General features: G+C 45.1%; 1 protein-coding gene across 1 annotated transcript in view; it reads right to left on the bottom strand.

Moving 5' to 3' along the window:
• Positions 1 to 15235, bottom strand: part of CENPQ (centromere protein Q) — an 81334-nt gene that overhangs the window by 51480 nt on the left and 14619 nt on the right. The window contains exon 4 of the mRNA XM_069232869.1: positions 9438 to 9492. Coding sequence (XP_069088970.1) covers positions 9438 to 9492 — 55 coding nt within the window. The remainder of the gene's footprint in view (positions 1 to 9437; positions 9493 to 15235) is intronic.

Raw genomic sequence — 15235 nt, 5'->3', positions numbered from 1 at the left:
GGGGGCGCCCAGCAACACAGAGAGCCCACGCAGAAACAGGCAGCACCCACTGAAGTACTTGAACACGGGTTCAAGAAAACTGAGCACAGCGATCATCTCAACACTGCAAAGGAGGGTCCCACGAAGCCGGTGGTCAACTCAGCAAGTTGAGCAATGCAGGACGAAGTGCTGGGGACCTGGGCTGTGCTTTGCACGAAGGAATCCTTGCAAAAGTGCACAGAAGCCCTAGCAGCTGCAGTTCACGCAGTACACATGATTACTGTATGGCGTGGGGAGGCAAGGACTCACCTCCACCAAATTTGGACAGATGGACCACTGGACTGTCTAGACTGTTGGAGTCACTTGGATCCAGCTCCTGTGTTCCAATGTCGCTGGTAGTCTTCTTGCAACTTTGTTGCAGTTTTGCAGGCGTCCTGGAGCAGTCAGTGGTCGATCCTTGGCAGAAGTCGAAGAGGGAGATGCAGAGGAACTCTGGTGAGCTAATGCATTCGTTATCTGAAGAGTAACCCACAGGAGAGACCCTAAATAGCACTCCGAGGAGGATTGGCCACCTAACCAGGTAAGCACTTATCAGGAGGAGTCTACCGCCACCTGCTGGCACTGGCCACTCAGAGGCCTCCACTGTGCCCTCAGACCTCTGGATTCAAGATGGCAGAGGTCTGGGACACACTGGAGGAGCTCTGGGCATCACCCCTGGGGTGGTGATGGACAGGGGGGTGGTCACTCCCCTTTCCTTTGTCCAGTTTCACGCCAGAGCAGGGGCTGGGGGATCTCTGAACCGGTGTAGACTGGCTTATGCAAGGAGGGCACCATCTGTGCCCTTCAAAGCATTTCCAGAGGCTGGGGGAGGCTACTATTTCCAAAGGGAGAGGGTGTAACATCCTCTCTCACAGGAAATCCTTTGTTCTGCCTTCCTGGGACTGGGCTGCTCAGGCCCCAGGGGGGCAGAAACCTGTCTGTGGGGTGGCAGCAGCAGTAGCTGCAGAGAAAACCCCAGAGAGCTGGTTTGGCAGTACCCGGGGTCCAGGCTGGAGCCCCGGGGATGCATGGGATTGGCACCCCAATACCAGATTTGGCATGGGGGGCAATTCCATGACCTTAGACATGTTACATGGCCATATTCGGAGTTACCATTGTGAAGCTACATATAGGTATTGACCTATATGTAGTGCACGCGTGTAATGGTATCCCCGCAGCTTGGCTACTGCCAGGGTGCCCTCACACTTAGGAACTTTGCACCTAACCTTCACTAAGTGAGGGTTGGACAGATAGGTGACTTATAAGTTACTTAAGTGCAGTGTAAAACGGCTGTGAAATAACGTGGACGTTATTTCACTCAGGCTGCAGAGGCCATCCTCCATGAGAACTGTCTGAGCGCCCTATGGGTGGCAAAAGAAATGCTGCAGCCCATAGGGATCTCCCGGAACCCCAATACCCTGGGTACGTAGGTACCATATACTAGGGAATTATAAGGGTGTTCCAGTGTGCCAAAGAGAATTGGTAAAATTAGTCACTAGCCTGCAGTGACAATTTTAAAGGCAGAGAGAGCATAAACACTGAGGTTCTGGTTAGCAGAGCCTCAGTGATACAGTTAGGCACCACACAGTTATACACACCTGGGCCACAAACTATGAGCACTGGGGTCCTGGCTAGCAGGATCCCAGTGACACATAGGCAAAAACAAACTGACGTACATGTAAAAATGGGGGTAACATGCCAGGCAAGATGGTACTTTCCTACACTACACAATCCACCCTCAGCTGCATACGTTGATCTTAGCGAACAACGTGTCTAGCTAAAGCAGATCGAAGGTCGTAGCCCTTCATGTACTTCAATGGAATCAGAGCCTGCGCAGCGACAGCCCCCTTGTAAGGGTGACGGGTCACCTTTTAGTTGCCGTTTGCAGTATCTAGGCGTTAAATTGGCACTAAGAAGCAAGCCTTTTCCAAACCCTAGTAATGTTTGTTGAAATCACAAAGTAATGGCAACAAAATATGTTGCACTACGCTGCACAATTTACCTTTTTATGCTACATGAGTTAGTCAACTCTGCCGCGTTATTTGGCCATCCACTGCTGCATAATTCCAGTGGTCCTGCCTATACCCTAGCATCGAAGACTTATGTTAAAATGTCATGTCCATTTGTCTTTGTGCAGTAAACCAGCTTCTTACAACAGCCTCTGTGTAGCAATGGCCCTGTCGGTATATGTTCTTCTCTTCTATAACCTATTAGTAACTCTGCAAAGTTTGTGATGCTGTTAGCCTTACACGTCATCTGGTGCTCTAATACCTATCCAACGAATACAGTTTAGTTGCTCCTACTCTGCAAGTTGTCACAGGCAACAACCTACCCTGCGCAGTAGTGACAAACTGTTTCTTAAAGTCGCATTGTGAAGCTCCCATTGTAAAAACAATTTATGTCATTTATACTTTCCAGGCCTATCAGCAATGCAACTAATAAGGTTTTTTTCCTACCCCCTATAAACTCTAGCTTCACATTCAGCAACAGAAGGATGCTTCTAGCAATTATTCAAATTACATGGATGAAACTGTAAACTGATAATTCACTGTCAAATGTTGTTTAGGGCATGATTGCTACTCCTAAAGAATTCCAGCTACATGTGAATGTCTGATCAGTACAACTAACAACCCAAAGAATACAAAAACTATCTTGACTAGTACTTGTCAGCCTTTTATTTCAGAATTGCATTACATCAGACGTGTGCGTAAAACTGACTTTTTATCTGAAAGTCGCCATTTGTCTTGAATTTTTACAGCTACTGCCCAGGATTTGCCTCTTTGCCAGATGGTCATCCTACATTATGACAAGGCCATCCTCTAGCAGATCTCTTGGCTTATGGGGAAGGGCTCCCCAAGTCTGTATATGGGAAGAACTATTAAGTTAGTTAGTATTACCAGTGATTCATCCTTCTGCATCTTTTTTTCTCTTTGCTTTAAAAAATATATATATATAATTATTTACTTGCCTCCCTTTCTTTTTATAGAGTTTGTTGGTGCCTCTGCGTGTGGTGCTGCCAGTCTCAGGACCTGGTGATTCGCACTGGTGGGTCCGGCACTGGGACAGAGGCTTTCACAATTGCATTGCCTCCTCAATACCTCACTATGCCTTGCCATCGTCTCTACTCCACGTCAACCATCCAGAGCTTACGCTTGGCAAAGTTGGTCTCGAGTTCTGGTCGCTAATGTAATGAGGCGGTGGAACAGTCATGAGGGACCTCATGGAGCATAATGCTGGCAACTATGGAACTGAACTTGTGCGCTCTCTTTCGTTATACTGCACGCCACGCCCCCCGTGATAGGTGCCTGGACGCATGTGATGTGTGGTAGGCGGCACAGCGGTGCTACGCCAACATCTGCAGCACGGGGAGGGGCATTTCTGCCTAATGCCTTTGCATATTTGTGAGTTATGGAAGTCTCAGGGGTCCCTCACCACATTCTGCTAGGAGTGGAGGGGGTTAGGATATCATTTAATGTTATGCTAAACTACAATCACCTAAAGGAAAAACACTACCTGATGACAAAGCTGTCTAAAAGTTGGAGAAATCTCAAATTGTTTGGTTGACAAAAACTTGAGAATCTGTAAAAAAACAAAAAAAAAAAAACAGGAGCAAATCCTGGGTCCGCAGTGAAAATCAAATGGAAAAAGATACAAATGCCCTGCAATTCCTGAAAGAGCATTAGTTTAGAGGTACATAATATACAAAAATATAGAAGGGTAGAAAGAGAAAAAAAACAATGATGCAGTGGTTTCTTTTCTTTTATAGCATTAACAGTCAAGAAAGAAGAGAAAGAAAGAGGCAACAGATGAGGGAACCAAGGAAGAAACACGGTAAGTGAATAAGAAAAGGAGTGAGGGGTGAAGGGTTGTCAGGGAAACCGAAACATGATAATAAAAATAACAAGATATCCACATGATGTGGGGACGGAAGAATTATCAGTGGGCAGCTGCCATCAATGTTACATCACCCAAGCAGTCCAAGAGTCATTCAAAGAACAAGGGCAGCAAACGAGCCACGTTCATTCAGCAGGAGAGTGGTAAGGGTGTGGGATGTAGTCGGTGGTGCATTTTGAAGAAGACTGACACAAATAGATTACTAAAGCATTGTGTGGTAGCTCCCTGTCAATCTCCCTGTCATTTACAGACTGACTATTGTTCATTGTATTAGCTACAAAGTTTATACAGACTTAAAGCTTTACTGATAAAACTGTATACAGCACAAACGACTGTGTGGAAGTCGAGATTCAGTGAATAATTATCATTTGCGCATCACTAAGTAAAGTGGTGACTTGATTTGCTTTGATCCTACTAAAAATGTGTGTTTCCATGACACTTAAGAATAACAAAGGAAAGTTTTTTTTTTGTGCTTTCTTAACCATTGACATATTCTGAAATGTCTGTTCAATCCATTTTCAGGTATTTAGATTTTGGGGTGTTTGAAAAATCTGACATCCCGTTTACAGCCTTTCCTTTCACGCTCCCTGTACACCAGCAAGGTTTTCGCATAGTTCAGTTTACAAAATCCTTTCACTTTGTAGTCTGAGAATGGACAGTGTACACACATATCCATTTCAAACAAATAAGCAGCAACTTCTCAGAAGGCACAGCCTGACATTTGACTTTTTTCTTGAATGCACAGCAAATGTGACAAGATGAAGTCAAAATGTAAAGACATCTTTATTGTTCATTCACCTTCTGAACTCCAGCATGGTTATTTCGGTGAGGGAGAGGGAAGTAGGGGGGGGGGTACTGCAGCACCGCAGTAACAATTCTAGCGCTGATGACTTTGTTTGGGATGAGAGGAAAGGGGATGCAAGCAGAGTCAAGACTAAAATAGTTGGTAGAAAGCTATGTGAGCATATATCGAATGGTTCTCCATCACAATTTAAAAAATATTATTGGGAAAAGAGGGCAGAAGCATAAAATAGAAAAAATAAAGGGGAATTGATCTCTTACCCAGACAAAAACAGGCAAAACTAATTTCATGACATAAATGCATTACATTTTGATGGTGCACACTAATACGATACCTTTGTCACACAGGGTTTTGACAGACCTCTGTTCCACCAGGATCACATCAGTGCCCACAGCCCCATTGGCATATGAAAATACGCTTCATGGAGATCCAACAACACAAGCCAAGCTTGTGATTGGTGGGAGAGGTGAATACGCTACACAGTCACCATCTTATATTTTTCGCAAATGTGTTCATTTACTGCAGATCCAGACTTGGGTGTAAACCTCCCAGTTTCTTTAGTAAGAGAAACTATCTGGAGTCAACCCCTTCCATCTCTCCAAAAGGCAGAACTAACTCCGAAAGCAGCCTTGCTCTGAAGAAAGAATAGTCTCTTCATCGAGATGTTTGTGTGGGAGTAGAGTATGGAAGGGGATGGGAGGCAATTGCCTTAGAAACAGCAAAGAACAGATTGTCAACCAGAGGAGCCATTAGTCCACTGTGATTGTCACCAGTGAAGAATAAAAGCCGCCACCTGGCCCCCTACCAATGTGGCGCTGAAGTAGGGCAGGAGGAAAAGGAAAAGACATACCAGCCTTTTCACCTCTGTTTGTGCCCCTTCTTCTGTAGGGATTAAAAAGTTGCTGCTGTTGTCGCAGGTACCGTCTACTAGAGATTCTAAATGCTGCATCATGAGGATGAAATTGTTTTGATGGAGAAGCCACATCATCACGCTAGTCACAGCCTCACTTTACTTCACAGAGTTTCTTAAAGAAAAGGCGCTGCCGATCCAAGAGGATAAGTTGGTCCTGGATATCTCAGAAACCACTATAATGTGCATCCAGGCACAACTTCTTAAAAGTAAAATATACTAAAATCTAGAATGATTCACCCATGTATTCCAAAAGGCTTGGGGCTACCAAAGTGATCATTTATTAAAGGGAAGGCGCATAACAAGCAAACAGACATGCCAGTGGGGGGGGGGCCTTTGGAGTCAAATGGCCTGAAAGAAACAGCTTGGTAAAGCTATCAGTAAAAGGATGTGTTGTTTCAATCAGCTCTGGTACATATTTCTGCAAAATGGACCTCAAAATTGCAGCCACTTATTGTGGCATTTCCTACATATATGAAATGTGTTTCATCATTGTTGAAGGGAAGAATACCTTCCAGTTCTACTTAACCAAAAGAATCTTCGTTATCAAGGGGGACTTTGTTTGCACTGAGCGAAGCAGGATAACTGGTGTTTCTGTGGCCTTTATCTCTTGCCTTGCACAGTAGACATGGTCTGGAAATTGTCCTCCCAGCGAGACAGCATTCCCACTGAAACTTTGCATTGGCATCCGGCAATGCCCACATCCATGGCAGAGAATACATAATAATCTTCACTATGCTCACCCTCACCGTGACGCAGATGTCCCAGCATTTTCATTGCCATAGGCTCTAAAGACTGAAGTGTTGGCTTCATGTGCAGCACCAGGGCCGGATGTGGCAGCAGTGAAATGGATAACACAAAATGGGTTTACATCAGCATCAATGTTTAGCTGAAGTCAGCAAGCGCTAAGTTAATTAATGGCTGGGAATGTTAGGGGGTGTCCTAGAGAAAATACACAACATGGCTTTTTTTAAATGCTTCAGCTAGACAAAACAGAGAACCTACCTGCGTAAAGGTCAGACAAGACAAAGGCCCTCATCATTGTTTTGGCGATCGTACCGCCAACAGGCTGGCAGTACGAATCGGCATATTATTTACCGCCATCGTTGTCCCGGCGGTTTTAATCCGCCAGGGCAGCGCTGCTTGCAGCGCTGCCCTGGGGATTATGACTTCCCTTCCCGCCAGCCTGTCCATGGCGGTAGAGACCGCCATGGAAAGGCTGGCAGGAAGGGGAGTTGCGGGGCCCAAGGGGCCCCTGCAGCGCCCATGCACTTGGCATGGGCAGTGCAGGGGCCCCCAGGCACAGCCCCACCCTGCTTTTCACTGTCTGCACAGCAGACAGTGAAAAGTGTGACGGGTGCAGCTGCACCCATCGCACGGCCGCAACACCGCCGGCTTCATTAGGGATGTTGTAATGCAGCCGGCAACTGGGAAATGAGGCAGGATTTATTTAGATCCTCTGGAGGGGGAGGAGGGTGGGTTATTAAAGACGTTTGATACTTGCTACTTTCTGAGCTATAGAGACCAGCCATTTACTCAAGGAGCTTCCGAACGAGATACAGTGATGGAGTGTCAATTGTGGGCTTACATACTTAATATGGCAGGCAGAGCAATGCTGTCTTTGGAGCCTTGAGGACAGCCAGAGTTAATAACAGCAACCAAAGTGGTTTCACCAATGAGCTCAAAGGGATCCATCTTATTCAAGATGTCCATATCTAACACCATCACTGTAATTGTGTGAGGTCACAGAATGGATTCCTGCTAAATCAAGAGTGGATCTTCTGTAGGAGATCCACAGATTGTCATAAAACTCAGCTGGTTGAATAGACTGCAAGGGGACCACTTCTGGTGACTGTAACTCAGGGTTTAACCAGTAAACTGCAGTCTTGATTCTAAAGGAAAATGGAGCAGTGTAAGCTAACTTGATCAGTTCCTTGTGGACTGGCAACCACATCCTGTCCCATAAGCTTTTCAAATTATACTTATTTCACAGAGTCCACTTCATGCAGAGGTCATAACAAGCACTGTCTAAGTTTACAGCACCTGATTTGATCATCCTCCCACCCATGGAAACTCATGCTTACAGCTCAATAACTTCCATAAGCTGTGGATTTACACAGTCCCCTGTGACCCGCCAATGCAATTCTTGCCAGCTTATTTCCCTTCTTTTCTCCCACATTCAATTACTATTATTCACTTCCCTCCTATCTGTGCCTCTGCAACTCTAGCCGGGCACCCTGAGCCCCCACCTCCTGAAATGCTCAGTGTGGTGCCCAAATGTCCAGATCCTCTACTGCTTTGTCATCCCTCTAAGACATCTGTATATGAATCTCATCCGCTAGGGCCCGCGCAGTAGTATCTTGAATCCAGAGACACAGTACGGGTCTCCTGGTGTCCAAGCAGCCTGTGGCAATGCCTCTTAGCCAGAACCAGAGTAAGGTGCAAAAATCTGAACTGCATTTTTTCCCTTTCAGTGTTGCAATAATACCTAGCAGAGAGTGCCGTGGGGTGACAACAAGTGTGATCCCTGTCAATGCCCTCCATTGTGTCACTATACAGAAATTTAAGATTCCGTTGCAAATCCACACAAAATGCAAGAAAAGAAACCCCCCAATTCCAGATTATGGGCATGCCACCGCTCTTCCTGGGTTTATTCTCCTAAATTTTATCAAGGTCAGGTAACTTCGATGAACATATTTAAAGTGAATCAATTTAAATCTAATGTTGCATGATACACCCTTCATAAGTGCGTTGTCGTCCACTCCTTGTCCATAAACGGTTCACCTTGGCCGTCGTCTCAGGTCAACTTACTTTCAAGTTTGTCCTGACTTTATCCATTTTCAACATCTTACACGAAAGCAACACCAGGTGCCCACCAGAGCTGACAGTTAACCTGGCACCCTTAAAGTCTCAGTGTGGGGAGAGGCTTCTGGGAACCCAGTCCAGACTTCCCTGGCTGCCCCTGAAATCCTGGCATTTTGCAAATATTAACCTGCTCCCACAGAGAATAATGTGTCGTGGGAATCCTGAAATGATATGAACCTCTTCCCTGCGTATAAACCACTCACTGTCCTACATCCCCCACCGCCCTCAACATTATGATGGATATATCCACATGGATACGCCTAGATGGCTGCAACATCATTAAGTCCAAGGTCCTTGCAAAGGGTGGATGCTTCAGGACTCTAACAACAATCCTCTCCCAAACTTGGGCTGTTTGTCTGACCAAATAGGGGTAATCCTTGGCCACCCCATTTACCAAGATTAGGATATGTTTTTGCAAAGATGCTCACTGGGGTGGATCTGCACCTTAAGCCTAGGCAGATGATACAACATCCAGCTGTAAAGTTTCCGTCCAGATGCTGGCATTATAATAAGTAGATAGAAAGGCTGGGCCAGATCAAATGCTTTGCCCAAGTCACTGGTGAAAGTATCAAGAAGGTCATCAGTGTGTTTGCTTCTTGGGGCACAGTTTGCACTAACACAACAAACCACTAGAGGCCAGTGTGACTGTTCTTGGGCAGGGAGGTTGGCACTGAGGCAACAACTGAGGAAACATTACAGTTTCTAATTCTCACCTCCATATACGGGCTGCTAGCTGGTGCCCTGTCCTTGTGTCCACAATCACTTAGAGGTTTCCTTTTGCCTGTTCTGAAAGAGGTGAGAACTCCTCTGGTTGATGAGGTGCAGTCTCTTGATGCTCTCACCAAGGTTCCCACGCTTTAAGCCCAGACGGTCATCTTTTGACAAATAGACATTGGCCATTCACCGAATGCTTCAGGAATAGAAGACTATATTGAGAACAGAACCTACCTTTCTGAGCTCTGGGACTCTGCTTCCTCTTCTTCTTTGCAGATGGTGGCACAACCTGCAAAAGGATGTTCACAGACTTGCATCAAGGTTTCAGATATGGGGTAGTTCAACAGGCTACATAATATGTTACAAAGAGAAAATAAGCAGTTAAGGATGCAATGCTTTAGGTATAACTGGAGAGAAAAGCAATACAGAGGCCACACCAGCAACAACTTTTTATGTTTCAAGTCCCTCACGCACTTCACAAATGTATACTTCTTCCCTATAAATGTCAGTGTTAAACTGGCACTGCTGGTCTTAATCTATGAGCTTAGATTAGTCACACAATATTAGAGCACCTTCTTCGCAAAGCCAGGTGCTTTACCGGACAAGACAGAATTGTTCTCTGTGGACTGTATGAGCTAAGGGTGACTCCTAGCATGGCTCTATGTAGAGACACTTTGTACCTATCTGCTTCACAAAGGCACTGTAGAAACCCCTCAGTTCAAGAACCTCAGGTTCAGTTGAGTTACATCAAACATCTACCAGATGTCAAATCGGAGGCCAAGAGGATGAGGAGAGACACTCTGAGGCCCATATAAGCATCTGTTTTTTAGGGTACATTCACCATGGCAAGAATGTACTCTTCACAAATATAAATGTTGTGTTACTGGAGATAAGCCAAACAACCAATTCTCAGAATCTTCTAAAAACAGTTTTTTGCAATTAATTCTCCTCATGGCTCTGATTACCCTGAGAGAGGGGGAAGTAAAGGCAAGTTGGAGAAATCTAGTCCCAGAGGAATCTACCGGCTACCGCTGCCTGCCCACATCAACTTCAAGGCCTGCTGCATCATCTATAAGAGAGCCAATAGAGCCATTCTGGAGTAAATGAGCTAACCAAGATCTGAAGGATGACGTAAGATGTCCAGTAGCCACATCGCCGTATCGGAAACCACGAACTGCAGGAAGGAAAAAATAAGTAATGGTTCCTCGTCCCATCCTCTCAAGACATAACAGATCCCAGTTGAATCTGGCAGGCAACATCACTCGCTTCAGAAAAAAGCTCCAGACCCTATTCTTCAAGCAATACCTTGCGCAACAGAACCACACAGTTAGGGAACACACACAAGAATTCCCTCCGGAACTCCTAATGGAAACAGATCTCACCAGTCCAGCCCTCCCCTTCCTATTCCCCTGCACCTGCCATTGTCAACCAATCACAGCACAACCCTACCCTCAACTCTCTCCTGCTGTATCCCAACCTTCCTTTACCACTCTTGCTGGTTGTACTCTGTTCGACTGTACAGTGCACTGCTCCTTTGAAGCTAGGTTGGATCTAAATAACTCCAAACACCGACATACATTTCAGAATCGTACATTAGCTGTCTCACGCTGTAAGAAACTCTTCCAGCATGCAGCCTGCTTTTAGATTTCTGAGGCACAAGTGCTGCTGCTCTTTATCATTGCACCAAATGGATTTGTTGAGTCCCTGGGCCACTTTCCGCTTCTGATTGTTCAGGTGGTCAAAGATGTCTGGGTGGAAATCACAGCTGCCTGGGGAGTCGACAGGTCACAAGAAACTACCCTACCAGATGGAAAAGGTGTGTAGCTGTGTTTTTGCATGTATCTATGTTTTTGCATGTAGTTATGTTATTTTTGGCACTTATGTGTCCTGACTCTGATGGTGGTCTGGCTACAGTTGTGCTGAGAGCCACCAGAGGTGGTGCGCTTGTCAGCCAGACCAGCAGTGTGCAGATCGTGAAGGCTTTGGGAAGGATGCATTTCATTTAGAAGATAGTGTGGGTTGGCAAGCAGAGCACTGGAATTCCATTAAGGAGGGGATGATGTGGTCATATTTTGTTCAGGCTACTGATGTGAGGGGCAATAAAGGCAGGCCAGAGTGGTGTCTGCAAATCAGTGCAGTAGGGCACTGCTAACCTCCAGATTCAGGAGAACAAAGGTGTCAAAAGTGGTTCTAAAGGTGGCTTTCTAGGAGATACAGTTTTACTTTCTTCAGTAGAGGATGCTGGTATCAGGACAACTTGGTTTTCTTGGGAATGTTTTTCTGAATATTGGTGTCTAGGGTGAATCCCAGTGATTTGGCATAGGGTGAAGATCCAGGTTCATGTTGGTGGCCCATGCTTGAACAAATTGTTACTTGTGTTTTTTTTTAGAGAATATCAGGAATGTTGTTTTGGTGGGGCTGACTTCAGGTAGGTGCTAAAGCCATGGAGGAATGGATGAGGTACAGGACAGTGTCTGAGGCAATGATATCTAGAACGGAGGAAATTTTCAAGTAGAGCTGTCCGCCATCATTGTATGTGTGAAAGTTTATATTTTGGGAACCAGAGCCCTAAGGAGTTTCAGATCTTAACGAAGATGAGGATAAGATGGAACTCTGGCGTACAGTGCAGATAGGGATCGTCTGGGACCTGAAGGTGCCATTTTGAATGAACTGATGTTATCTGGATAGGTAGGAGGCGAACCATTAAAGGGCACAGCCAGTTACTTCCATTCAAGACTTCAGGATGTGGATGAGTGTGGAATTTTTGGTGGTGTCAGAGAATTCCAGCAGTACCACGATGTAGGGGTCACCTTTATCTGTGGTACAAACTCTTAAATTCGTTTGTTAGGCCTACCTCTCCCATAGAATAACACTGGGTTACCTCATTTCATTTAATAAGTCATGCTTTTTGATTGGGAGCAGGTAAGACAGTCATATTGGCAAAGTCGGGTTTTAAGTCACAATTCTGAAAATTACACTTTTAGAAAGTTGGCTTCGGTACCTGCAGCCTGTTCTAGGGTCACATGCGTAGGTGTAGTTGTCAGTGGGCCTTAGTGTCTGGGTGTTGACAGGATGGGCTATCTATGTCAGGATGGGGGGGGGGGGCGTTGGAGCTGTCACCTACAACACTTGCACTTCAAAGTTACTGGCCCAGCTCATACACAAAGAACTAGCCTATTGTGCACCCCAGACAGACTGGGAACAGGACAAGGAGGCAGGAAATTCCAGACACCTCTCTAGGAAGAAAACTCAAGAAGCTTCTCTCATTTCAAAGGGGGCACCAAGTATAAAAATAGGACCCTCAGACCCACTCTTCAGACCTGTGGAAGACTCAGAAGAAGGACTGCTCTGCTGCAAGAAGAGCTGATCTGCTGTCCTGCTGCTAGAGGAAGAACTGGACCTGAACCTTGAACCCAAGACCACCAAGGTTACTCTAAGCGCTGAGTTCCAGCACTCCCAAGTGGTGGACCACAGTCCTGGACACTTGGAAGTGTGGATTAAGGTGCTATGAGATCCCAGCTGCGGTCCCCATTGGAACAGGCCCAGCGAGACAACTTGACCTTGCATCGCAGCCATTCCTCAGAAGTGGTGCAGCACAATAAACTTGACGTGGACTCTCATATCGAAGCCCCCGCAGATCCTCATAGGAACGGGCGCTGTGCATCGCAACTTGATGGAGGACCCCACATCGATCCTCGGAATCGATGCAGTGCAACACAATGCCTCACATCAAGGACATAAGGTACCATTCTCAGTGGGCCTAACCTGGTCCCTGTAACCGGCCCTCGCGCCATCAAGGTAGGCCTGAACTTGTGTCTTTGACCCGGTCCAGCACTAACTAATAACCACAGCTGTTTGAAGTAGTAGTACATCTGGATCTTGTAATTTGATATTAACACTGACTATCTGAGGAAGACGTAAGCACAGCCTCACAATTTTAGTTGTGACTTTGGCACATTGATGGAGAAACAAATTAAAACATCCTATTAAAACTTCAGACATCCATGACAATTGCAGATGGTATGAGGTAGAGTGTTAACATGAGAAGCAAAAATGTTTGCCTGCGTTAATACTCTGCCATCGTCATCTATCGAATGAATTCTTCTTCCAGCAGTGTAGAAAAGAGTGTAAAAACCTAATCAAAAGTAAAGAGACATAAGACAGCAACAATTATGACTCAAACTAAAAGAAGCCTCATGTAGGAAGGACTCAAAACGGTTTTGGGAAGTTGTGACCTATGTAAGAAAAAGAGGAAAGGATGGACATGAATGCCATATTGGGGCTAGTCAGTGGTCCGTCTATTTTAGGAACCTGTAGAGAGCAGAAATCTCTGAAAAGAGTTACAGTCCAATCAAGGGCAAGGGTTTTTCTGGTAAAAACTTCACATTTATTATGTTGTTACCAGAAGTGTAAAGAGCCCTTCTAAGCATGAAAAGGAACAAAGCCCCTGGTCCTGATTTAATTACAAAGCTAAGTTAAGGTGTTGTGTACTAACATTTTCAGTGCTGTTGTTAAAGACATGATACCACCTTCCTGGCGTTCAGCAATCTTGGTACTGCTATGTAAGAAAGGTAGTCGTGGTAGTCATCTGACTACCATCCAGTTTCCCTACTCGATGCTCCAATAAGTGCAGGAAATAAGGTTCTGACCCTCTTTTTCGCAGAGGATGCTGTCCGTTAGCCAGAACTAAAAATTAAATGTGTGAATTATTGGAGAATTCGGAAGGCTACTTAGTTAAGAAGGTCCTAATCATAAATAGAAAAAACAAAAGTTATGTGCATGAAGCCGCACCCAAGTCTAAAGCGAAAACCTAGGTTATACGGAGAGCAAATACAGTGTGTGGCACCGAATGATGACCTGGGCCTAAGATTTGAGAGGCAACTCAGGTGGAAAGAGCAGACAGCCAAGGCAAGTACCACCTTCCTACAAACCTCAATGGCTGTTCTTGGACTTGAATAAGAGGCGGTCAGTCAATACAGAAGCACAATTATCCCAATTTATGAACAAAAAACAGTGGCTTCTGCATTCACGGAGCAGAGTTATGGGGGTATGGCAACCTAAATGAGTAGCAAGTGGTAAAGAACATTCCTGCTAAAGTTTGGTCCATAACTCCATTCCTGGCTCTATAGCTGCAACCAGGTATTAGCGCTATCTCAGACTTGGCGCTTTAACACCTGTGCAGTACTGGGTACGGTTACATAAAAACCCATAAGCAGCAATGTATTTAATGTCAGCCCTACATGGGGTAAACTGTAATGGTGCAGTAGAAGCAATTGGTTGGCATATATTAGACATTTCTAACAACTTTACCACTAGAAGATCTCTGGCGCCCCCTACTCTAGAGGGTCGAGATACAGTAGAACCTGTTCAGGGATGGTAGCGATGCCCGAAGCCAGAGAAAGATATCTCAAGTATAAGAGCAGGTCGCCCATCTGCAGGATGCTCTGAGGATGAGACAGAATTGGCGTTTGAGAAATATCTGGCTTTCTGAATTGAAAAGCACCCTATATGTTAAGATTAGAATGGAGTCTTTTTCCTACCAGGGGATATCCAGTGAATGTGGAGGCAAAGAGATAAACAGGCACTTTCTGCAACTTTGCACTAAGATCATTAGAGTCTGTCTCAGTGAATGAACTGGAGGACTGAACTGCAGATTTTTTTTATTTTTTATCTAAACATAAGGAAGGTTCCAACAAGAATGAATACTGAGATTAAGCGTTTGGTGCAGAAGAGATAATTATGCACTTTCTGCCATTTTGCACCAAGATGGTTAAAAGCTTCCTGATTAAATGAATTGGAAGCTTTAGCCATACGACAATTAATTTTTACAAAATATAATCATGTATGTGAGGAGGCCTGAAGAGAGTAGAGACTATTGTGACTGCACCTATGAAGGAAAGAGACAATTCAATATTCTCTGCTTTTAAAATGACAAAGTACTTAACAACGGTTACTTTCTTCAAACACATTTTATGGCATGAGGCAAATGGCAGATATCAGTTGTTCTAACATTCTGCCTTGGGGGGTGGGGC

Source organism: Pleurodeles waltl, chromosome 4_2, assembly GCF_031143425.1.
Source record: "Pleurodeles waltl isolate 20211129_DDA chromosome 4_2, aPleWal1.hap1.20221129, whole genome shotgun sequence".
Lineage (NCBI taxonomy): Eukaryota > Metazoa > Chordata > Amphibia > Caudata > Salamandridae > Pleurodeles > Pleurodeles waltl.
Note: the sequence above shows the minus strand (reverse complement) of the source record. Positions and strands in the feature narration are given on the sequence as shown.